At 39.7% G+C, this 24,307-nt stretch overlaps 2 protein-coding genes and 1 pseudogene across 3 annotated transcripts in view; 1 reads left to right on the top strand and 2 right to left on the bottom strand.

Moving 5' to 3' along the window:
- Window positions 1-24,307, bottom strand: part of LOC111331389 (dynein axonemal heavy chain 1-like) — a 51,673-nt gene that overhangs the window by 12,389 nt on the left and 14,977 nt on the right. The window contains exons 26-58 of one of the 2 annotated variants that reach the window (XM_088745366.1): window positions 24,079-24,192; window positions 23,523-23,672; window positions 23,130-23,216; window positions 22,905-23,011; window positions 22,518-22,689; window positions 21,977-22,131; window positions 21,612-21,789; window positions 21,129-21,323; window positions 20,773-20,892; window positions 20,425-20,580; window positions 19,920-20,033; window positions 19,403-19,543; window positions 18,539-18,699; window positions 17,924-18,081; window positions 17,340-17,513; window positions 16,320-16,340; window positions 15,796-15,881; window positions 15,123-15,455; window positions 14,185-14,381; window positions 13,640-13,775; window positions 12,706-12,914; window positions 11,741-11,909; window positions 11,293-11,387; window positions 10,637-10,733; window positions 9,987-10,106; window positions 7,919-8,044; window positions 7,733-7,783; window positions 7,537-7,635; window positions 7,041-7,133; window positions 6,545-6,625; window positions 6,119-6,205; window positions 5,367-5,558; window positions 4,761-4,892 (exon numbers count right to left, since the gene is read on the bottom strand). In XM_088745366.1, coding sequence (XP_088601492.1) covers window positions 4,761-4,892; window positions 5,367-5,558; window positions 6,119-6,205; window positions 6,545-6,625; window positions 7,041-7,133; window positions 7,537-7,635; window positions 7,733-7,783; window positions 7,919-8,044; window positions 9,987-10,106; window positions 10,637-10,733; window positions 11,293-11,387; window positions 11,741-11,909; window positions 12,706-12,914; window positions 13,640-13,775; window positions 14,185-14,381; window positions 15,123-15,455; window positions 15,796-15,881; window positions 16,320-16,340; window positions 17,340-17,513; window positions 17,924-18,081; window positions 18,539-18,699; window positions 19,403-19,543; window positions 19,920-20,033; window positions 20,425-20,580; window positions 20,773-20,892; window positions 21,129-21,323; window positions 21,612-21,789; window positions 21,977-22,131; window positions 22,518-22,689; window positions 22,905-23,011; window positions 23,130-23,216; window positions 23,523-23,672; window positions 24,079-24,192 — 4,506 coding nt within the window. The remainder of the gene's footprint in view (window positions 1-4,760; window positions 4,893-5,366; window positions 5,559-6,118; window positions 6,206-6,544; window positions 6,626-7,040; window positions 7,134-7,536; window positions 7,636-7,732; window positions 7,784-7,918; window positions 8,045-9,986; window positions 10,107-10,636; window positions 10,734-11,292; window positions 11,388-11,740; window positions 11,910-12,705; window positions 12,915-13,639; window positions 13,776-14,184; window positions 14,382-15,122; window positions 15,456-15,795; window positions 15,882-16,319; window positions 16,341-17,339; window positions 17,514-17,923; window positions 18,082-18,538; window positions 18,700-19,402; window positions 19,544-19,919; window positions 20,034-20,424; window positions 20,581-20,772; window positions 20,893-21,128; window positions 21,324-21,611; window positions 21,790-21,976; window positions 22,132-22,517; window positions 22,690-22,904; window positions 23,012-23,129; window positions 23,217-23,522; window positions 23,673-24,078; window positions 24,193-24,307) is intronic. The other variant, XM_088745377.1, reaches the window with a different exon arrangement.
- LOC111331385 (histamine H2 receptor-like) lies at window positions 431-4,744 on the bottom strand. The gene is made up of 2 exons (XM_088745410.1): window positions 1,886-4,744; window positions 431-1,781 (listed from the first exon to the last, which is right to left on the bottom strand). Exons 1-2 carry the CDS (start codon window positions 2,565-2,567, stop codon window positions 1,672-1,674), a joined length of 792 nt encoding a protein of 263 aa, XP_088601536.1. The 5' UTR covers window positions 2,568-4,744; the 3' UTR covers window positions 431-1,671.
- LOC111331386 (uncharacterized) lies at window positions 8,591-9,867 on the top strand (annotated as a pseudogene).

Here is a 24,307-nt window from a genome sequence, read left to right on the forward strand (position 1 = left end):
TATGACCAACTCAAAAATCTTTTTAAAACGAAGGACTCTGTAATAAGCAAAGCAAGTCATAATCAGCCTCGCAGGAGATCAGCTTGCATGAACAAATGTAAATTACGTGGCTTGTCTAGCTCTCCTTGAAAAAAAAAAAAAAAAGTCGATGGAGACAAAAAAGGATACTGTTGTCAAGATGAAACTGATCGGTTTCAAAAAAAAAAAAAAACTAGAGGACGAATTTTAGACATGTTTTGCATCTATTAAAGGTCGCAACAATCACTTTTAAGGGAGAAAAACATTTTGTCAAATGCTAGTCCATATGTGCTATTCAAGCGCTAATGAGTCAATGGACACCCGCCCGAGGATATATAGCAAACAGACCAAAGACGACAACGTCAATGTTTGTGACTTAAGCATAGAGGTAAACAAAAGACCTCTCAACAGGTCACGTTCGCCTGAAAATGGTAACCATTTTCCCTTTTTAATGACCATTAACAGATGAATAGATACGACATTTTTGAAAACGGTAAGAACATAAAATTTATCACAGTACAACAAAACGTAGTTTAGAGATCATTCTATTTGAAAAATACAAATAACTATTGTTTTTAGGAACAATTCAGAGCACGTACTCATCTTGTTCAGCAAAAAAGTGCATCCAAACTTACTCATGACATTGACCCTTTTAGACAACTTCTTCTTAAAGTGAGTTCTAAATCTGGGTGGCACATCAAGTTTATGTCACTAAACTGCAGCTGCTGGCGAGTTTCTTTTTTGAACTCTTTAGCCTGTTAAACACTGTATTCCAATTGCAAGAAAAAGTAAAATGGCGCTCCACCGCCAAAAGAAATGTGGTACTTTTTCTTTGTTTGAGCTTCATCAAATCCTCGTAGACAACAAATCTTTTAAAACTTGCGACTACTACTGCAGCACTAACGAATAACAAAAATACATTTTTCAAATTTTCCAAAAGTCAGGCCGGGGTGGCATGAAAATTTTTCGCCGTTAAATGGTAAAAAGATTTAATAATTTTCGGTTTCCAAGTATTTAAAACGAGGGCCAACCTTTTGCGATCTCTATTAAACACAAGACACGCGGTTGGTAAGCTTTGAACCAAAGCAAGATATTTGATCCTCTGCCCACAAGCCTCACTTATTGCCGAAATTGCGACTACTTCCAGGAGATCTGTTGTGGATCACTTTACAAGGACTTGCACTTCATGAACTGAACAACTAGTCAGTGTTATTGCACGCATTATTCAGTGAAATTCCAACCCTTGGCGTCGTCACAGATGTTTCTTTACTTTTCCCCATTGTAGAAAGGACTTGACACCAAAAGACAGGTTTGTCTCTTAAGTAACGGTAACAATCTTTCAATCAAAGACGGGAACGCTTGTAACCTTCAGCCAGGTTACACGGTAATATGGTGGTGGGCTGTGGCGTTACACAAGGTAAATTACTGTAAGTTTTTTTCTTTTTTTTTTTTTCAGAGTTAGCAGTTCATTGCTACACACGATTTTCCCCTTCTTTAATCGAGTATTTGTTTTTTCTTCACTGGTTTTGACAACGTTTGTGGAACTATTAGTCAGTATAATCGTTACGATCATTTAGTTAGGCGAACCCCTCGGCTGGTGTGGCAGTATTGCCCATGCTTACTGTGTTTGCAGGAAGTACTTCTTCGTTTTCTTTACGCCACCGCAGAATCCTTACAAATGCTTTTCGGAAGTTTGGTAAACGCCAGGCATAAATAAAAGGATTCAACCCCGAGGAACACAGAACAAAGACGAACTGCATGTCACGACAGACGTGGATTGTGTAACAACTGCACGACGAGCACAGATTCATAACGTATATCATGACAAGCGATGGCGTATAACAACACAAAAATAGCCCCAACATGACAACAAACGCCTGCGTAATGTTCCTCTCAAAAGCCGCTGCTCTAATCTTTGCTCGGTTTTCTTCTGTTTGCGAGCTGTTCCGTAGCATGTTCCACTCCATAACCTGAGCTCTCATTTTTCTCAAGGATCCAGCGTAAGTCGCCAGAAATATGACCAAAGTCAACGCTATGGCCGTGTTTGCGAAAACAAATGTATAAGGTAAATATCCGACTTCGAAGTAAATAAAGGGCAAAGTGAACGAGACGAGCCAAATTATAGCCGCAATTACGGAGGCGCGTGTGGTGGTCAGTCTTGCTCGGTATTGTAGAGGATGACTTATGGCTGTGAAGCGATCAACTGTCAGGGCTGCGAGATTCAATACTGATGCGGTGCAAGAGATGAAGTAGGACATGTGGATAGACCACACGTTATTCAACTTTAGGGAAAATCCCTCGCGGAAATGCATGTATATCGATAGTGGCTCCACCACCATACCCACGATCAGATCTGAAATGGCCAGATTTATCACGAAGAAAGTAAATGGCGTCCTCAAGCGTTTGTACGGGTCTGTCAACACTGCCAAACAAACTAAAAAGTTACCAGGTATGGTAAGGAGAGCAAGACCAAGAGAAAGTGCTGCTGTTATGAATGGAAGGGTATCAGGTGCTGGTACCCCGTCACAAGAATTCCCGCCGAAAGTCATCTCTGAAAACTCGATCGAACGTCAAAGACTTGCGTTTAAGCTTTTTAATCCAACGTGTCTTCAGTTAGCTATTAATTTCAGTGGTTTTCGACGACTATTTTAGGAAAAAAATGGGATTAATTTTGATTGATGGCTATCAAACTGTGCCGGCGCTTTCGGGTCCGGCCGCGAATTTGGGCTTGACTCCCACTGTGCAGCTTAACCTTACGACTGCTATCTTTAACACTGAAAGACGATGTAGCACTGACTTGAAATAGAACTTGTTGGAAACGTGCCACATTGAAAGCCCAATAGTTTGCCTTCGAGCACAAAGAAACCGCAAGCACGGGCAGCTGTTCAAAGAGTGTGATCTGCCCTCAAATACGAGTTGAATAGATGACGCTTTTCACTTTGTGGGCAACGGTGCAATCAAGCCTCTTGACATGATCTCCTAGTGGATATTGCATCACTAACTTAAAATAAAAGGAATCTTATAATTCTGAATTTGAAACTCAGCTATCTTCAAACAGTCTTATGCTAGTGGAACGCTTTACATGCTTCTGTCAGTAAGTATTGATGGATAGCAGTAATTCACCGCTGTCACTTAATCCTAATGCAGCTGACAGGCTTAATTGCATTCTCACCTCGTCGGAAATGGAATCTTGATTAATAAAAACCCGGTAAGGATTTAACCTTCTGTAAAAATGAACGAAACTTTGAGAAAAGCCTCTAGTATCATTAAGCCCCCTTAATAACGAAAAAACATAAAAACGTAAGTTCAATATACAGCTAGCATTTTGAGAAAAGATAAGGTTTGATCAGATCCGTCGAACTTTCCATTTTTAGGAAAATCTCATTTGCTTCAAACAGCAAACAACCCCAGACCGGTGCAATAACTGCAAAATGTGAAAGCAAATATCGTGGCCTGTGACACTTCCCACAAGATATCGTTCAAACGAAGCTGATAGGAATCAACTTCAAGTGGAGTTGTATAATATCTATAGCTTAACAAGTCCTTCCTTTTTCTCAAACATTTACATGAAAGGAAGGCAGGAGCTATCAAAAAGTGAATTATTCGATTTCGGCGAACGTGACAACAAAGTATACACACATTTCATGAACTAACAGAGAACGCCCTCAGGCATCGAAACACTATTTCTACTGCTGTGAATTGAGAAGCACGTCATTAAAAGGGGAAAAATTTACTTGAAGATGAACTGAAAATGGGTGAACAGCAATGTAGTTTATAGTGTCGATTCTTTATTACTTCGTATCTAGTTTCTGACGTTGTCTAATCCAGCCTGAAGTTGAAAACATTGATTGCAAGTTATCAAAGAAAACAGATGCAGTTCGGAAAATCTCCTACATTTGAAAGCTTTAAAAGAAATTCAGTATAATTCTCTTTGTAAGGAATTTGATTATTGGATGCTCTAAAAAAATGGAAACAATTATACTGAAAAGGCTTCTGACGAAGGGATAAAGAAACCCCAGATTAAAATTAAACCTTGGGTTAGTGTTCCTTCGAACAACTGGGTCCAAAGTGATAAGAAAGCCATTAACATAAGTTATAAAGGTTGAACTATCAACACTTCATTAAGCAAACTTATGGCGTCCCATCGGGGCCAAAATTCAACATTGCGATTTGACATTGTACTTTTAGTATTCTTCCTTATTTCGCTATTGGACATTCAAGTTTTTATTCCTTATGAAACTTTTTCCGATTCAAAATTGTCTTTTTTACAATTAACTTCCAAGTTTCAAGTATTAATCACTGTACTTCTCGTAATTCCACTTTGTAGTTGTGGCAATGCAATATTTTTGTACTTATGGTATTGATGTATTCAACATGCAGTACTTCGCGCTATTCAACATTCAACTTTCCATCATCCAACCACAACCCAGCTATTAACGAATGTAAGCCTCATAACTTCGTAAAATGCCAATATGGTGGTCAGACTTCCTAACGCTTCTTGGCTATGCGCGGAGAAAATTATATTATGAGTGCATGTGTTTCCAAATAAACACTTCCTTTTTAGCGATCAACACTGAGGAGAAACGGTACCTTTTCTTGCTAAAGCTTACAGGCAATTTTTCATGGATATCCCACATTTGAAGAAACCTTAACAGTGGTATATAGTTTTTTAAACGAGAAAAAATCAAACCTTATCGGCACGTGTGAATGATATTTAAGCTAACAGGTCATTTCAAACTCACCGTAAAGGTGCCAAGGTAGGCGATGACCCCGGATGAAATCATGACGTCACCAACAATATTTACAATCTGACCATCAAATGACAGCACTGATTCATGCCAGCGGATTTTTTCGTCACCGAGGCCACCAATCAACTGTGAAAGGAAAGAAATGCAAGCTTTCGTCTCCACGAATTACATTATTCATGTCGGGCTCCATAGAGAAAGACTCATACACAAAGTTATCACTAAGGTATAAGCGCACGAGGAACAGTCCTTGGGAAAACATTTAAGAGAAAACATTTAATTAATTATCTCCAAGCTTCATGCCAAAAACAGTTCTACCAGCTTCAGTAACACGTTTTACCCACAATTAATGCTATGCTTCTTTTTCTCAGGTAATAGTATTTCATCGCAAGCAAGCAGTTAGTTTAGATAATTCTCCGACAATTCGTTAATATTCAGTTACGGCGGCATTAGAAAACAAACAGGAATGGCCCCAGAATACGACAAAACCCAGCTGTTTGACTCAGAAAAGAGCTAAACAAAGTCTGTTTCAAATTTGTCAGAACTGGCGTCTCGGACAAGACCAGCAGGTCTGTTTTTAACGCAACACCATGTAACACCGACCTTTTCAGCTCGACCCAGTCTGGCCGAGCACTGTTCTGTTTTGAATTCTAATTCCTGTTTCTTGGCAATACACTCCTCGTATTTGGCCTGAAGGGACGCAATGCCCTCCTCCACCTCGGCTAGCCGAGCTTTAGCTTCCGCAAGAACTCGCTGGGTTTCTTGTAGCTCTTCTGTGGCTTGTTTTAGAGCAGCCTATAGAGGAAGAATAAGCCACGAGAATGACAAGTCATCCTACATATTTCTGCTTTTGTCGCTTAAGGCTTCATTTCAGCAAAACCTATGAAATGACGCCTCTCTTTTTAAAAAATAGTTTTTTCTGGTATTTGGATAATTCAACATAATTTATGAAAAATTCTTAGAGCATCGATACACCCGTCAGCTGCGTCACACATTTATAGCCACTTTAAACGCTAAGTTAGAGAATAGATAAAATAAAAAAATTCAAATATCAGTTTGCTCAGGTAGACAAACATCATCAAGTACGAATAAACTAAAAATAATCCAGGATGGTTTAGGATAACGCAAATTTACGCGGATTGTAAATAACGCCCTTCAAAAAAATTTCGGGAAAGAAAAACCGCGACGTAGCTCACTTTAGTCCTAGGATGTCAGGTAATCGATCAGCTGGCCTGTTAATCAGTCATTCTGTTTTGAATAGGGGGGGGGGGGGGGGGTGACACATGGCGGAATCGGGCAGCGGAGTAATCAAGAGTCAAAAGTAACATGTTGAAGACAGCATTCAATGAACTCACCCGTTTAGGAGCCACTGCTTTAGACACAAAGTGATATTTGTGCATAGCTCGTACCCACTGGCAGATGGACGTACACGCCTTAGACACCTGAAGGTGAGATAGAATCAAAGCCAATCAACCACTTTATTGTCATTAGTGGTTTTTGGAGCCCTAATGTTCGAAGAAATATTAAAGTGTGTATGATATTTCTATTAACGAAAAGCAAAGGTGCTAGTAGTTGAATCTGTAAGGAAAGATGTAACAAACACCACAACATTAAAAAGAAAACACGCACATGCACACTCATATGAACACGCACACACGCGCGCGCACACATAGACACGAAAACTTCTTTTTCGCGTGATGGCCAAAGCTGCGAGGAAGGCCTGAAAATGTATTCAGTATAATTATACTTAAATAATGAGTTAAACTGCTTTGAAGGTTTACCTTCGCGATGTTAGCAGGCTGGAAATCTTCGTTGTCAATATACGGTTGTATTTTCTGAATCACTGGATCGGGTATGTTGTCCTGGTGAATTTAAAATGAAAGAATAGTGTTATACATCTCATGAGCTTAAACATATCCAGTTTGAAATCAAAGGTAATCCTTACAATATTATTGTCTCGAAGCAATGCGATTTAAACTAGAATCGCAATATCACCATTCCCACTCAATGGGAAAGAAACACTAAAATCATACAACCAATCGCACTCAATCATACTCATCTTATCTGCTGAAGGATACATGAAATAATAGCACCGTACTTAGACCATACATGGTACGATTTCAAAATGAGTCTAACAAAGAGGAAATTGAACTTTGCGTCGTTCAGTTTTGATCTCAAGCCATACTTGTGAATTCGGATAGAACTGCACTCCACTTAAATCAACCTAAATCGTGAAAAATATTTCAAGTTGGCGATATGTAGGTAAGTATTCTTTACCTTGTCAAACTTGAAAAGACCTTCAAGAAATTTCCCAGGGTCTTGAAGTAAAGCTTTACCAGGCTCCCAGTAGTCATCAACTTTTGTTCCAACCTGCACAATACAAAGATGACAAATAACCAAATTATTACAACGTATAAAAGAAGAACCACGGTGGTCAATCATGATACATGATCTATGAATTCAACCAAGCAGGAAACAAACTGACGAGCAAACAATAAATCAACCAGTAAAATATTTTGCAACCTTCTTTACTGAGAATAAGCTGGCTTTACAATCAGTTCCTTTAAATTCTTTAAAAAAATCAAACAGAATCAACACCTAAATATAACTCTAAGCAGACGCTGAAAAGTTCAATTTTTTTTCCTTTCTCGCTTCCCGAAAACGTCACGTTTCAACTCTCTACTGTATTGCGTCACGATGCGTTCCATTAAACTGCGTTAGGGTATGTTTCGTAATTTCACTATGCGTGGCTAAGTTGCTCGATAGTATTTACCTTTTCTCCTGCAATCTTCTTGGGTTTGACACCTTTCATTATACTGACAGCTTCAATCACAAGCTTTACACCTGGAGGAGGACGCTGAAGAGCACGAACCTGTCAGAAAGCAACAAGGAAACAAATGTTCAACACCTGCTCAGGAAACCAAACCTTAAAGGAGAAAATAAGTAAAGTTTCTCAGCTCGTCTCCTACCTCCACGACATCAGTTTTGTTCAAAGATTTTAGACTCGTCAGGGCTGCTTCCTGTAAAGAAAGAATGAACCACTTAGAATCTTAATTCCTAGCTTATTTAACAGATACCCCAGAGACTCACCAGGTCTCTAGCTACCTGAAACTCTAAGATTTGAATCTGAAGAATGTGCTGTACAGTTCTCGTACCAGTGCTGGCAGGGCCTCGTCCAAGTCTCTCTGGGCGTCATCAGCGATGGCCTGGGTCTCTGCAGCTTTCTTAGCGGCTTCCTCTTCTTCTCGTTGTACAATAACTTTTGTCTCGTTAGCAACAACCTGTTGACAAGAGAAAAATATCATCGTTTTTAATGCATAGCACCAACTGATGTCACAAGATGGAAATGAGCTTGAATAGGTACGGTACACCGTGGCCTTTTAGGCGTTATCCGCATCATAAAAGAATATGAGAGAGCCTCAGTGTTAAAACCTAAACGAAGTTTATAGAATAAAATCTGAAAAAGGAAAACATCCGCTAACTCAACGATATGGTAGGAAACAGAGTCCACTGGCGCAGCATTGTGGATGTTCTTTGCTTCCGTAAAGCTGAATGAATGAATATCATGATAGCACGGAAACGTCGTGGCATTGGTTCTTAAGGAATACCGAAAACTATTTCAAATATTCTAGCATACGAATACGTAGTAATAATAATGATGATAATAGTAATAATAATAATAATAATAATAATAATAATAATAATAATAACTAATAATAATAATAATAATAACTGCTGCCAAGGAAAGGGATGTTGAGGAACTGAAAGCAGAGGGATGGCAAGGACGTTTGTTCACTGAGAGATGGGAGGATTAAGAAGTTGGAGATGAATGCTTTTCTTGGATGAGCGAGTGGAAGACTGCGCCGACTCACACCATAGCGGGACTGCAGGAACTATACCAGCAACTCCTACCAACGTAAGTCTACCACCAGGAAAAGACAGGGACTCACAAGAGTGAGGATGTGAAGTGCCGCATGTGTGGTAAGGCCGCTGAAACGCAAGCGCACGTGCTAGCAGGTTGTGGAGTGCTAGCCCAGTCTAAATACATGATTCGGCATAATGCAGCACTTAAGATCATTTTCTACGATCTCTTGAAAGACCTAGACTTAGTGACAACAGTACCACTGTGGTACTCTCAGAACATGCCAAAGCCACTTTACGAGAACAAGAGAGGAAAGGCACTCTGGGACATACCACGATATGCAGAACACGCGGAGGTGAGAAACAACAGGATAGACTGTACGGTTATAGACAAGGAGAGGAAGAAAGTAGTGTTACTTGAAATGAGCTGTCCATGGGTCTGTAACTGAGAGATCAAATGTGCAGAGAAGACGAACAAGTACGCCCCGCTGCGGTACGAATTAACAAGGAGATACCCAGAGTACAAGATTGAGCAGCATAACATTATTATAGACGGTGTTATATTACGGTGTATATTACGTATATTACGGTGGCCAATTTACCATTTCAACTTTTGTTGATATATCCAAATTATTTCGTTACTCCCACCGACGCAGCCCCAAACAGTTTCTTTCGAAACTATCAGCCTTTATTCATTATTATAGACGCACTTGGAGGGAGCTTGCGAAGGGTCAAGGAAAGCACACGCCAATTGGTTGGAAGTGGCCGATGTCACTTAGTGCTAAGGAACATGCAGAAAGCTGTAGTCTCTATCTCCCTTAATATCGCCAGGACTTTCAAGGTCCTATAGACTAAATTCTTAAGTTCCTAAGACCTTTATTATCGGAGTTCTTCCATAGAGTGAGCTTTGAAACCGACAGCCTTGAGCTCTCCTTTACTTCAATTTTAGGTTTAGGTTTTAAACATTTATCTCCATTTTAGGGTCTATGGGTATACCACTTTAGGTTTTAGGTCTTAGGTTTATTTGTGTCTGGACTTTTAAGGTCCTATCGGACTAAGTTCTTTAAACGACGTTAGGTTCAAATAGTTTTAATAGGTTGATGGAACATTTATTTCCTTTCAGGGCTTAGGGGCACAATTTTTTAAAGTTTAGCTTTATCTATGTAGTAGTGACAATCGAATAGGTTACGCCTTTGGCGCCCTATATCAATTTTAGTTGTAATCTGAAGCATTCAGAAGTGTATACTGCGAGATAATAATAATAATAATAATAATAATAATAATAATAATAGTAGTAATAACAATAATAATAATAAGGGGACAATAAGGGGGATGATCTACAACATGCACGGTTTTCATTACCGAGTCCACTTTGATCTTCTCCATTGTCTCTACAGTTTCTTCAGCTGCCTGAGCCAACAACGGCTGCATGGTCTCTAATTCTTCCTGTAGCTTCTCCACTTCATCAGCTGTACTTAGTAACTGAAATACAAAAAAAAAAAAAAAAAAAAAAAAATACCAAAAACAAAGTGAAATCAGTTTACTGGCTGAAAGCCTAGTTTGCGGTGATACGGCGTGCTAACTATAGACACAGGCAAATCTCTTGTTGGGTCGTTTGTAATAAAGGGTTAGTAGCTGGGTTGATTCTCTATCCTGGTTTGAATTAAATGGATACTCCAAAATAGGGTTTCCGAGTAAGGACTGGAACTGAAAAAGTTATTATTCGGTAAATCATTTATTCAGTTCCAGTCCTTACTCAGAAACCTAATTTTTTGAGTATTAAGTCACGACCTTTATTATCCGCGTTCTTCCATAGAGTGAGCTTTGAAACCGACAGCCTTGAGCTCTCCTTTACTTCAATTTTACCGAATAAAAAGTAACATAGAGAGAACTTCCATACTGCACCTACTTCCCTCTTGGCAAAACCTATAAAATGCTTGGAAGGATGTAAGAAAATTGATTCTGAGACGACTACCTTAGATTGCCTGAAGTAATCATGCGATTTTACCCACCTTGTCCAACCCAACTTTTGTCCTGTTTCTTGCCGTAAGCAGCTCTGTCTTCTTCATGCCCACCAACTTTCGAAATGTCCCTAGAAGTTCTAAGTAGCTACGAAAAAGTACAGATGGTAATTAATTCACAACAACGCCGAGGATTAAAAGCCAACTTATCGGTCAACAAATACCACAATCTCTACTCGTTACCTGGTGGGAGTAACATAGTTGTGGCGGGTCAACATATACCACAATCTCTACTCGTTACCTGGTGGGAGTAACATAGTTGTGGCGGGTCAACATATACCACAATCTCTACTCGTTACCTGGTGGGAGTAACATAGTTGTGGCGGGTCAACATATACCACAATCTCTACTCGTTACCTGGTGGGAGTAACATAGTTGTGGCGGGTCAACATATACCACAATCTCTACTCGTTACCTGGTGGGAGTAACATAGTTGTGGCGGGTCAACATATACCACAATCTCTACTCGTTACCTGGTGGGAGTAACATAGTTGTGGCGGGTCAACATATACCACAATCTCTACTCGTTACCTGGTGGGAGTAACATAGTTGTGGCGGGTCAACATATACCACAATCTCTACTCGTTACCTGGTGGGAGTAACATAGTTGTGGCGGGTCAACATATACCACAATCTCTACTCGTTACCTGGTGGGAGTAACATAGTTGTGGCGGGACAACTCAGCCAGGTATTGCTTTGACTTTTGAGCCACTGTCTGATGAATAACTCCACATATTGACACCTGTCAGTCAACAAATAGTTGAAAAGAAGACTGTTAGAGATCCATAGTGATTCTGTAAACTGAAGTTACATGTTGCTGGAGCTTGATTCTCTTAAGTTAGAAGACACATATCAGTTGTATCTCTGAAATGACGGTGCTTATCGCCAAACAGACACCAAAAGCTATGTAAATGCAAAACCTGTTAAAAGGACACATCGTCGTGTTGTATGATTGACCGATCTCACGAGTATCAAAAAATTGTACAAATTCTGCGTCTGTTCTTTTTTCAGACACTAAGTCACTCTATTTCGATGGCCGAGTCAGCTAATATTAAAATGAGACTTTTAAGTCATGTAATTAAAATCAGGGCATACCAAGCCTTCCATTGCCGAAGATTCATCCAGTTCGGGAATTTCTCCGAGGAAGGTCGACGCCACGGATCGTAAGGCCTCCTTCGGCCAAGCGGAGAACCAATCAATGGTACAGCAGTTGACCAAAGACGGAAATTGGCGAAGACGTGCTCGGAATATTTCACCAATTGGGCTACAAGAGATACATATATCTTATTAGACGTTCTGTTGTGTAGTATCGCTGAGTATTTTTACGAGTTGCACCGTATTTTGACGAGCCCGTAGGGCGAGTTAAAATACAAACAACGAGTAAAAATACTCGCGATACTACACAACTAAACGTCTAATAAGAGATTTATTATCCAACACGCCAAATTGTTATTTCAGTGCGGGTGAATTTCGCGGAAATTTCCGGAGTACAAATATTGCGTGATACTTGTACTCGTCTTACGCGTTATTTGTACTCTACGAAGAACATTTGAACAATAAAGGTTGATATGAAAACATTTATTTCTTGACGAGGGTATGACGCCTTAAAAATGGCTCGTAATGGTATAAAGGTTGGGCCTCTCAGCAGACATGGATAACAACAGAGAAAAGGTATTCTTTAAATCATACCGATCCGGTACAGAAATATGTTGGATATGCTAGCTTCAACTTCGCCTTCTGGGAGTCCGTTTTCGAGAGGTAAAGACCAAAAAAAAAGTTGAATAAGTGATGGTCAGTGCCAATTCTATGTGAGCAAAACGTACCGGAATTATCGTTCCGCGGTTTGACGAGGGTTGTGGAAAATATATTACATCAATATTGGTATTGAGGGGTGTCTTTTAAGAAGATAAAAACCGTGATGTATGGGTAGAAAAGTCAGGAAAAACCTCAAGTTTGAAAAATATTCAAACCACCAAGAACCCATAAATCCCCCAGAGAGAAACTCTAACTAGAGATGAACCAATAATAATGGAAGTTACAAACAACAACAGCCTACAGACCTCATACAGACAACAGTGTGTGTATTGGCTCGCACTCGTTTGGTGAAAGCTGAGTATAGATTGGCTTTAGTGGGCTGAAGACCCTGATCAAGAACCACCGGCTTCATAGCTGTGAAGATCGTGTCCAGCTCATCTTGTGCGAAGATATTAGGTACATCACCAGCATTTAGCACGTTGTTAAGATCTTCTAAAAAACTTTCGCTCTTAATCTGTGTATATTGAAAATGAAGTTGATGACTATGACCTGATTTTTCTGATTGTTCAAACAAAGTTTAGCCGTTGTTTGATAGAACCGCGTCCTAAACAATCCCCAATTTCACTAAACCTTTCATCTGAACATTTCTTTTCGTAAATAGCGTCAAGAGGGTCGAAAGCTAATAGCGGTAGAACAATCATTTAAATCAACTCTCTTATAAAGAAACCCGGAGGCCCACTGATGGCGTAAAACTGTGGTTCAGGTTAAACCCCGTAAAAATAATCCTCCTGTGTTTTTACTCCATGTTTCCGCAGCTGACTATTCTGGTTTTTTTCTCTTGTGACCCAGTTTGAAGGAAAGGTACAATAGTGTGCTTTTCATTTGAGTGTCGTAAATCCAAACCAAAGCAATCATAACGACTGATCAAGAGTCAGTAAAAACTCAAGTAAAACTGAACAAACTGACAAAGCGCGGGAAACGCGAGAGTGCAAGCCGTGATTGGTTTTAGCTTGTGCATCTGATTGGATGAGAAAGTGGCACAAGTCACAAGTTGTCTGGACCAATCGCAGGGCAAAGTAAAGCATACTGGGATTTTGACACTCAATTCAAAATTGTTCTGAAGCGTAAAGTTCGGTTGGAACATTCACTATCACACCGCACGCAAAACGCATAATTTTTTTGCAACCCTCAAGACTAAGGTTAGAGTGTTTGTTACCCGTCTCAACTACTTTCCCATACCTGTGTGTCACTGAAGAGAAACACCATCGATTTGTTCTCTACACCTGATTTCAGCAGCACCTTTTTTAGGTCTTCGCGCCATTCAGGAACACCATAATTTTTCGCTAACTCAATCTGGAAACACTCGTATTCAGCCCTGAATAAAAAACAGCCAGCACGTGAGTCCGTTAAGTTCAAATTTATAGTTAGTGAGAGAGAATTTAATCATTGGCATAAAAGTCAAAACGGGTGGTAATCGTTTGTAACAATTTTGAGTTGTCACATTACTGTACATAATTAACGTTATCAACCTACAGAGCATTATAATTCAGTAGCGTTACAACCTACAGATGGGAGAAGAAATAACAATAACGCTCACTATCACGCATGTGTAAGAGCTAAGATCTAATATTTGGCCTGCATAAAAGGCTCTGTCGCATCGCTTTCCTAGCCAACTTGATAAATTTTAAGACCTGTGGCCGATCTCGCTGATACCAATTAATTCACACTACCAAAAACCACTCTTCTTTGTCTATTGGATTAAACTCAAGTTCATAATAACTCACATGTGGGCCGCGAGCCTTGTCAGACTCTGACGTCCGCTACCTCCCACACCCAGAAGTAGAGCGTTACCCAGCGGCTGGCGAATCACACGGCTGATTCGTGACACGTGACGAACAGCGTCAGTAAAGAGCACCAACTTCATCTGCGCCGTGTTTATCTGATTGTAGTCATCAAGGTACTCTTCCATTATTTTCACCATCTGTCAAAGTAAGCATGGAGAATGAGAGGAAAAATGACAACGAGAAAAAAAAAAGATTAGCCAGAGGCAAAATAGAAGATAATATGGGAAGTGGTAGATTTTGAGTTCGGTGGCGAATTTCTGAGGTTCGATTCCTCGTGGGTGCTCAGAATGTCGTCTTTGTCCCAAGCTCTAAAATAGTACAACTTTAAACTACAATTAACTAGAGGGAAATGATCAAAGCATAAAACTTGACAAAACCAACTAACCTTCCCGTAGATTGGATTCCGTTTGTCTCTGCGAGCGGACTCGATAAATGACTGATTGACTGACTGTCTGACTGAGATGTTAACTGACAGACACACACAGACACACACAGACACACACACACACACACACACACACACACACACACACACTGACTGACTGAGCCTAATTGCTTTAAAAAAAACCGACTTATTAACTTCCTAACGCAATGAATACCCGGCCGACTAATGATGGAATACTTTCCTAACAGGATGATGCACATCCGGAATGATCTAAGTAATAGCTGAAGACCTGAGAGAATCAGAAACCTTCTGTCCGTCTCAAAAGCCAACCAACTAACTTACCCAGTATCTACCAAATGAGAGTGAGAGATAACTCTAATCCGTAAACCACAGGATATTGACCCACTGATAGCTAATCGATATCTACTTGTTGTCATCATACGATTACAGCCCTTTTAAGTACTTGATAAAACACTTTCCACCCGTAACTTGCCTTTTCAAAACTGGCAACTTCAGCATAAATTTTATTCTCAGCACTGGGCACCATAAAATCGCCATAAATCATGGTGGAATCTTTGACAACATCATTCAAGGACGACTCAAACCCAGACGCCATCTTGTCTCGAATCAGATCCACGAACCACTTCCTGTCCTCATCATTTACCAGTCGATCTTGGAACACTCGGCAGTTCTCATGGTACCACAGCCGCAGCACAGCTTCTTTGTTCTCAAGTTTCTCCGATTGAGCCATGAGGATTCCTTGGAAAACTTTTGACAAGTCACGCAGGTTAAAGGTGTAGTGGCTCTTGGCTGGAGTGGGCAGTAGCTGGAAAGTGAACGAGCAAAAGTGGGTATGACTTGCTCTTAGCATGAGTGTTTGAAAACAAAACCAAAGAAATAAGAAAAAAGGAAAGTACTCCAATGAGCTGACGAAAACTCATGCAAACAACCACCAGTGCTCAAAAACGCGAGTAAACATGTCACAAGTGGTTTTAGTTTTCAGCTGTTTGCAACTTTTGCAACTTACAGGGATAAAAGCGCAGTGCGAGTTTTCAGGGCCAATCAGAGAGCGAATCAAAACAGTAACGCAATACCGTTATATGCTCTAATAAATTGATTAGTAAGTTTGGTTTGAAGCCACATCAATAATTAAGAAGTCATAGTACCTGTGTGATAACAGTGTTATAAACGGCGATGGTGTTCCGTACCAAACCTTCACAGAGTGTCTCTTTGTCCTCACCTGCGTATGAAGCTAAAAGCACCACAGGCCAAGTGAATGTCGAGTAGAAATGTCTTGTATCAAATACAAATAACGAACTTCTCGGTACGTAAGCGTACAAAAAGGACTCAGACCTTGCAGAACAGTTTGTGGTTAACGAGCTCAGTGCTTTCAAAACAATATTCTACGCCACAGAACAGTGCATATCTAAGTCTGTTCTATAATCTAGAATACATTGTTGCGCAATTTTTTCCTGACCGAAACCTTCTATCACCATTCTCCACCCGTGCTAAGTGTTCTCCTTGCATTGCATACTTCTGATCTTCAAGTTGATAAGAATACCATTGTTTCTGCATGAATTTTTAAAATTAAATTTACAGTTTTTTTACAGTCACTCATAAGCTCTCACAAACGTCCTAGCATTCCTGGCTGTTATAACAATACTTGCTCTTTCCTCTACACTATTCTAACCTGCCAGATCTTTGTTTCTTTCTGTAAAACAAATAAAACTTTATTAACGCGGCTACTTCAATAGACAGTCCCTCATTTCTGATCCGAGAACCTGTAAGTGCTTTGTTCGCTTTCTTAGTAGCGACCGTGTGATGTATCTTGATAACGAAGGTAGATCCAAAAGAGTTTTTAACTACTCTAAATTGGCCGCAAAAATCATAAACACTTATAACTTTGTCTTCTTCCACCTAACCAATCAGTAACCTATCTTCTCTACGAAAAGATAACTATTCTCTCCGTTTAACTCTAGGCATAATGTTGTTGTTCGGGGTAAATATGCAGCATGGGGGTTAGACATTTACGGTTGAAGTAAGTTAAAGGTAAAAGGTAAAGGTAAAGGTCTCTATTTCTCTAAACAACATACGCGTTTAGTTACAATTTTTTTTTTAAGGTTGAAATCAGACAGGCGCCTCTGGCAGCCGTGTTTAGTCCGTAACGATTTCACCTACCCACCCAACCCACCCCAGGGAGGACATCCATCACACAGTAATCTTGTGCGTGGGAAATTAACGTCTCCTACCCCAACCCTGCAGGAGACGGGACCTCCATTTATTCGTCTCTATCCGAGAAGACTAGAATATCTAACCATTTCTTGATGTTAAAGAAAGGAAGCATATTCTTCTCAATTAATTTTAAGACCCTGAGTGTTGGTCCGGCCGGTATTGAACTCTCAACCTCCCGCACAGCAGTCCGGCGCTCTCCCAATTGAGCTAACCAGGCGGCAGTTAGCTCAAGTTACACTCCCAACATACAGGATGTCGACAATTTTCGAAAGAAGTAAGAATTAAATATTAGCAGCTAGTTAACAGCTAAATTGAGGTCTACCTCGCTGAAAGTCGGGTAAGCTAGTAAGCCTTCAACTACTGTAATATTACAATTAGGTAAGAGCTCGCAGGCCCTCAATTGAGTGCAGGCAACATGACAGACAACCAGACTGATAACCTTCCTATTAGAGAAGAGGCTTCACTTCAAACTCCTTACCTATCCAGGACTTCAGAATTGTAGCGAAAATTCTCTGTTTACTCTCATCTTCCAGCTCAGTGAACGACAAATGATTGAAGTGTCTGAGGAATCGGGGTGTGACGGGATTCCTACCACCTCCTGGGGGTCCCATTGCCGCTATAAAGTTTATATCGACCAGTTCACGGAAAGTTCCTAAATCAAGTAAAGACACACCATCAATTCACGTCCATCCTAGGTTGCTTCCCAGAGATTTTACTTTGGATACTTATGCGTATAACTGAAAAAGTTACGAAAATAGCAGTGGCGGATCTAAGGAGGGCCCCTCCTACTTCAGGTAAGAAAAATAAACGCAGAAGGAAGAAAAGCCGGCAGGCGCACGAACACAAATAAAACCGCCCCCCTCCCCCGCACCCTTACTCAAGGTGCGAGCTTCTGCAACATTCACGGATGCTTTTAGACATAAAGTCACTTGGATTTCTTTGAACGATTTGTTTGTCCAGAACAAAATAAGTAAGCTTCATTTTAGGTGACACTAAACTAGTGAAATGATATTTTAAAAGATAAGAAACCATTAAAAGGCAATAGGGACTATAGCAACGTACCGATGGCTTTCCTGTCGTACCAGCCCTTATGATCGCAGTATTGACGCAGGATTTCCACCGGAGGCTGGGCTCCATACACTTCCAGGGCAGGCATGTTAAGATCGTCGACAAAAAACACGAAGTGTTTCCCCAATGGAGGGCCAAATACACCTTTACGTCTGAAAAAAAGTGCATGAAATTTGAATACAAAAGGTAAATGTAGTGTTAGACTACCTTTTACAAAGTTTGAAGAGAATGGGACAGGTAAACACAGAAACACAAGTGGATTTCAGCCTGCAAATTCAGACTTTCTACTGTCCCTTCACCCTACAGTGAACAATCTGTCAACGATCAACCTGAACTGGCAGGTTAGTAACATAGTCTCTTGACAAAAATACGCCACTGATAGAAACCACTTAACACAACAATACAAGTTTGACGAACTAGAGTTGAAATTCATCAAAAGGAAACGGACATTTAAGCAAGGGATGATAGCACGTGAAAAAAAAAAAAAAAAAAAAAAAACGGTAAAGGATGTCAGATTCAACGAAGCAATTCTAACGTTTTAACCTCTTTTTATCAGTACCAAAAACTCGGGTATTTCTAATGACATAGCAACTGAACGAACAATCTTACCTCTTGTCTAGTTTGCTGTCTATAATGTCTTGTGTTTGATTAGCTGATGTTCGAGCAGAAAAATTCAAGAAATGCGACAGGAACTCTTTAGGCATATCATTCAAAAGTTTGTTCGCTATACAAAGAGTTTTGCCGGAGCCAGTTGGTCCAACACTCATCACCTGCGGATGCAAAGAAGTTATCAAACTCGTGGTAATTTCTCTTAAACCTTTTACTCTCTAAAGTGATGTAACTTCTCACCATAACTTCTCACTATAATGTAATCACATGTAACTTCTCATTATAATATCCATACATTCATAATCGAACAGGTTTTGAGAATACTCAAACTTATCAAGTACAAGTTGTTATCTTAATCAAACACGAAATTCGCGTAACTTATTTACCAGAAGATGTGTTACTGCCAGAGGGGAGAATTTACTATCAAATCTAGGGTGTTAAAAGGTTAAGAGACTAACGTCTATAGCCAGTAACAAATGAGGGATAATTTCATCTTAACATCACTTGTTGTCAGCCAAAAGAATTGAACCATACTGTTTCTGTTGTAGCATTGATGTTTTTGTCGTAGCTGTTTTCTCTCTTTTAAGATGTTCGATTGAGTCTCAAATACCATTGAATTAGTATCTGTATTTAAAGAGATCAAGACAACAAAGCAGCCTTCAGTTGAATTGGACCCAAGACGATTCTGATTGGATGAGCAGTGTTTTGTGTTGTTTCCACATTTCGAGACACACACTAATGAAGACAATACCCTCCTCGTTATAAGATGGGCTTCTCTCATCAACTGTTTGCTCGTTTAATAGACAATGTGTACTATTCCTCTCTTTATTCTCCCGTTATAGTCGCATGAATAAATAACATTACCTTCTTGTTGTTTGTTAACAGCGTTTCTAGCAGAAATGAACCTCTGACTAAGTCCATGGTGGGTATGATGATATCGGAGAAGTTCATCTCCGGTGGAATGTCAGGCATAGATACGTTAGCCATCCAGTTAACCCACTTCACCTATAACACAAAGACATAACGATTTAAAACAAAAAAAATTGCTGTTAAAGAAGAGAAGAAAAGTGAGACGTATATGTTCAGGAAACTCGCGAAGATTGAATCACAAAACGAAAATTAAATTTTTTTTAAGTGAAAAAATCTGCTCTTCATGAAAAATCGTAAAAAAGAAAAAACATAATACAGTACTTCCTTGCGATTTTCGCTACCCGAAGTTATTCAGTTCTCGGAGAAAAACATTTTTTTTAACGTGAACAGCCCCAGAGGGCAGGTACCCGACTGAGAGGATTTCTCACGTTGTACATCATGAGAATGGTTTTTAGCACTTTCATCCTCTCCACCCCTCCACTACTGAAAACCTGCCTAAAACACCCCTCACCTCCCCTGTATGTTCATCCTCGTCGTCATCATCCTTTCCGCGCTTTCGACTGACTCCACCATCCTCCAGTGCGTAATCGTATACCAGACCGTCACTTGGAAACATCATAGAAATCTGGAATTGTAAGAGGTAGACTTTGCTAAAGTTACTTTATTCCACCCATGACGGATGACGCTCCCTCTGACTTTTTGTACACTGATGTGATTCACTGAGTTTCAAGAGTGCGATGTAAGGTTTGTGAAAAGAGAATCGAGCGATGGCCTACTGGATCTTTTCTCGGAAAAAAATATTTAAATAGAACGCAAGTTATATATTGCCGGCAGAGACCAAACGATTTCGAAAGATGACGGATTTGAGAGCAAATGAAAGGCAAAAACTGGTCTGAAATTTTGTTAAAAGACCATAGTTCTTAATTCAACCCATAAATCCAGAGTGTAAAAGAAGACGACATGTTAAATAAACGATCATTTATTCTGTGAAATACATGAATTTTATTTGAAATCACCTTCTCGTCATCCATTTTCTTCCTTAGATATTCACTGAATTTCTTTCTTCCGTCCCCGTCACATGTTCCTCCAACGGACCAGATGAGGGAGAAGATAAACCAGGGTTCCATCAGGGATTCAGCCAAGGCGATGTGTTCTGAACGAATCGTCTCCCCCTGATAAGACAAAATTAAATGTTTTTATTAATTCTATTGGAAATACGTATTTCCTAATATATATAGCAAAAGCTGACACTGACTTGGCAGAAAATTAAAATCAACGTCTGAGATCGTGAAGTACAACGTATCGCTGGCGTTTTGTTAACAATCTGGTAGAACTTGCTTCAATCTGTATTCTGCTTATCTTACCTCTTTAGGCACAAATGGAGCAAAGAAGCAATCCAGAATACGCATCAGGCTGGATGTTAGGTTACTATTGACAGTCGGTACAAACTCTTTCGTGTTACTCCTCATAAACTTGAGAGAATCCTAGAAATGATTCATATACCATGCTCAAGCATCAAGATATTGGCGATGATACAGACTTTATATTAATTTCACGTGAAAAAAAAAGACTTACAATGACAGAAATTAGCCAAAAAACTAACAGAGTAAACGTACTTTTCAACACAAAGATGAGGCATTTTCAATTCATTTAATATGATTCAGCTTTTCTCAAGAACTGACCTCATTAAATTGCCAGTGATCGTGGGAAGAACTCTTACCTCTAAGAATTTATCAAAGAGTGACTGTAACTTGTCCTTATGATCAAAGATACCGTCTGGCAACGTTTTCAAGTAACAGTTCACGAAAGGCTTAAGGCCCAAGATGCTGGGCTCTAAGTACACCATACCACAGCGGCTAACAGTAGCTGGGGAGGCAACGGCAAGGTCCTGGACTTCGAACATCATCGTCATTGCCTACGAAAAGAACCGAATTCCGAATTGTTTCCTTAGTTAACTTCCTAAGGTGACTAACGGGTAACTTCTCCACACGGTTAGAGAGTGTTCCTTTGCTATAACAGCAAATTCTTCTAATTAATTCATAAGTAAATGAAAAGGAGCTTAAAAGGCGAATCACCCTTCATATCACTGGAGATCACCTGGGCTAAATCGCGAAAATCACCGACTTGCAAAGCATCTCCGACGACGTGAGATCTTTTCAGTGATGAGGATCTCGAAGATTTAAAACTAGAGATCTAGGCTTACCTCAGTTAATTTGATGATCTCTCCACTTGTAAGACAAAGTTTCTTGTTATCATCAAGCACGGTGTTCATGTTTTCAATCCACACGGCGTCTACGGGCCCGTCAAACAAGTACCATTTCTTGTCACTAGTTGTGCTTGAGCTGCCAACCCGTATCATAGAAGACAAGATACCATCGGTCCTAAACGTTCAAAAGAAACTAACAGATATCATAGGAGATAAAAATTCATACCAGCGCATGCGCATGCCAATTCACGGTAGCGATAAACGTTTTATCAATGTATCTGTCACCCATATTTAGTAGGAGGTACAGACAAAAGTCTGCAGTTATGATAGGAAAAAAAAACTGTCAAGTTTCATTCACTTACCATTCATGAGTCAACAAGTCAAACTCTCCGTAGAGCTGTCCCATTGTTATGGATTTGGGATTCAGCACAAACGTGTGGACCTCTTCATACGGAGTCCCTGCTGGTGAATCTTTACCTTTCAGTGACGTCAAAGCTTTCTTGAGCACTTCGTAACACTACAGAAACCATTAAAACGAGCAACCATGAGTATATATTTTGGTTATTGAAAGATGAGTTTCTGAACTTTTTTTTGTTCATATAGTTCGAAAAACTTGAACAATACTACAATAATCATTTTCACGATTTTGTCCTTCTCCACGCAACACGACTGCTTACCATACCAAGAAATTATTTGTCGATTGTATGAGTATTTGGTTCCAATTTACAAGTTTATTCGCTCAAAATTAACACGACACATTCTAAAGGAATTGCTGAAGCATCTCAACCAAGCTAAAACATGCAGTCCCAGCTTGAATGAATAAGACGTACGAGTAAAGCAGGACATTCAGAATCTTTATTCACGTAAGAAGACAACAAAGATTACTAGGCGCCGCCAACTCACTCTTGTTTTCCCTGATCCAGTAGGACCCACCAACATGAGCCCATGTCTGACTACTGTTGTCTCGTACAGCTGGATACACTTGGTCACAAATCCATCTACATCTTCAAGTCCCATTTTCAGGCAGGTCTTACGGATGGAATCTTCCAGGTCACCGTAATCAATAGGTTGTTCTCTGTGGACAGACGTTTGATAAATATTCGCATTCACCACCCAGATCAGTGATAACTTCTTCACAGCTTCTAGAGCTGCTTCCTAAAGCCTTTAAACATGCAACGTCTGGGCTCACTCATAATTTTCGCGCAATTCTTTCACGCTGATCAAGCTAAATGGTATCACTCCTGATATTCTAGTTTTCAATTTCCTAATCACTTTTAGTCTATTACTTACTTGACTTTAGGGAACAGATCAGAAACTATTCCACGGAATAGTTTCAAGTCATCTTGCAAAAACTTCGGCACATTTACATCTCGTATGGCACGCAGTACAATAAGTTCCTGATAGGAGATAGCAACCAAAGAACATGATCAAAACATAAACTTTCTGCAAAAACTGCTCACTGAGACACTTTGAGAGCGAGGAGAGAAAATGTAGTTGAACCACGTCAAATTTCACCTCGCTCATCTCTGGATTTTCTCTCTTCAGGTTTCCAGCAGCCGATATGACAGTCTTCACAGCTCGCATACCAAAGTCGTAGTGATCCTAGAGAAAGAAAGGGAGAAGTTGTTTGACTGAATGTCCCAAGGAACAGCTGTACCGCTTGATAATACTTTACTCGAACTCCGAACAAAGTACATTTTACTCTTGCCTTTAAATTTGATATAAAAACTGCACTAAGTGGGAAATTTCATTATTATCCTTTCAGTCTGTACAAACGAGGGACTTGCAACTACATTGGTTAATCTATCAGTCTGGCTTTGGAAAATTAGATTTCCAAACTGACTCGGGAATTAGCTATCATGCTATTTCATCACGGGTTTATATAACAATTCATTTTCTAAACAAAACCTGAGAACTGAGTTGTTCTGATGACAACTTGAACGTGGTGGTAATTTTTTTCGCTAGAGCTTTAGCTTCAGAAAAACCAAATGAGAAGAGACTGATCTCGGCGATCAGCGCGTAATCTGGAACCATCATGGCCACAGGACGGAATAAAGCCTGAGAAATAAGAAAAAGAAAAAAAAAGGCAAACTTACACAATGCATACATGGAATGAATTTTATTACATGGTTCTCTAATAAGTTCTTCACTTCGTCGCAAAAGCGAAGAGACTTTAGGTTGACCGTTAATCATAAAATTCATACAATTAAAAATCAAAGCTACCCTACGGTAAGCTGGAAAACCATAAAACACATTACCTAAATCTAGTCACTTCATTGTTACCTACATTTCTTATCTCGTTAAGGTTTGTTCGCGAAAATTTTCAAATTTGTATCTGAAATGTGGCTCTCTAAAGTTAAAAAATCAATCCAAAGGACATATTCTGTTACCGAACTGTCATCTTCAGTAGAGAAAAACAGTACTATTCTACCTGCCGATCTCCGTGTTTGGTTGACAACCGTACCTTCAAATTATCCGGAAGTTCTGTTCTTCCAGCATATCCAGGATTCATTGTAATGAACACAGCACATGAGGGTTTCAGTGCCAGCTCAACTCCTTCAAACATGAAGCGTTCAGCCTACAAGTATACATCAGATAGCACCAAAATCTTTCATAGACCTTTAAACAAACTAAAGGAGATTAAACTCGCAAGAGAAAGGTGCTTCTCAAAAAAAAGAATTAGCCAAAATTAA

The sequence above is a fragment of the Stylophora pistillata genome, chromosome 1 (genome assembly GCF_964205215.1).
Source record: "Stylophora pistillata chromosome 1, jaStyPist1.2, whole genome shotgun sequence".
Lineage (NCBI taxonomy): Eukaryota > Metazoa > Cnidaria > Anthozoa > Scleractinia > Pocilloporidae > Stylophora > Stylophora pistillata.

Excerpts from the sequence above, each read along its gene's own strand:
- LOC111331385 (XM_088745410.1), bottom strand. The coding sequence starts at position 2,567 with ATGACTTTCGGCGGGAATTCTTGTGACGGGGTACCAGCACCTGATACC. Across the intron at positions 1,782-1,885 it reads CATTACGCAGGCGTTTGTTG|GACATGCAGTTCGTCTTTGT; the intron begins TCATGTTGGGGC and ends CACGTCTGTCGT.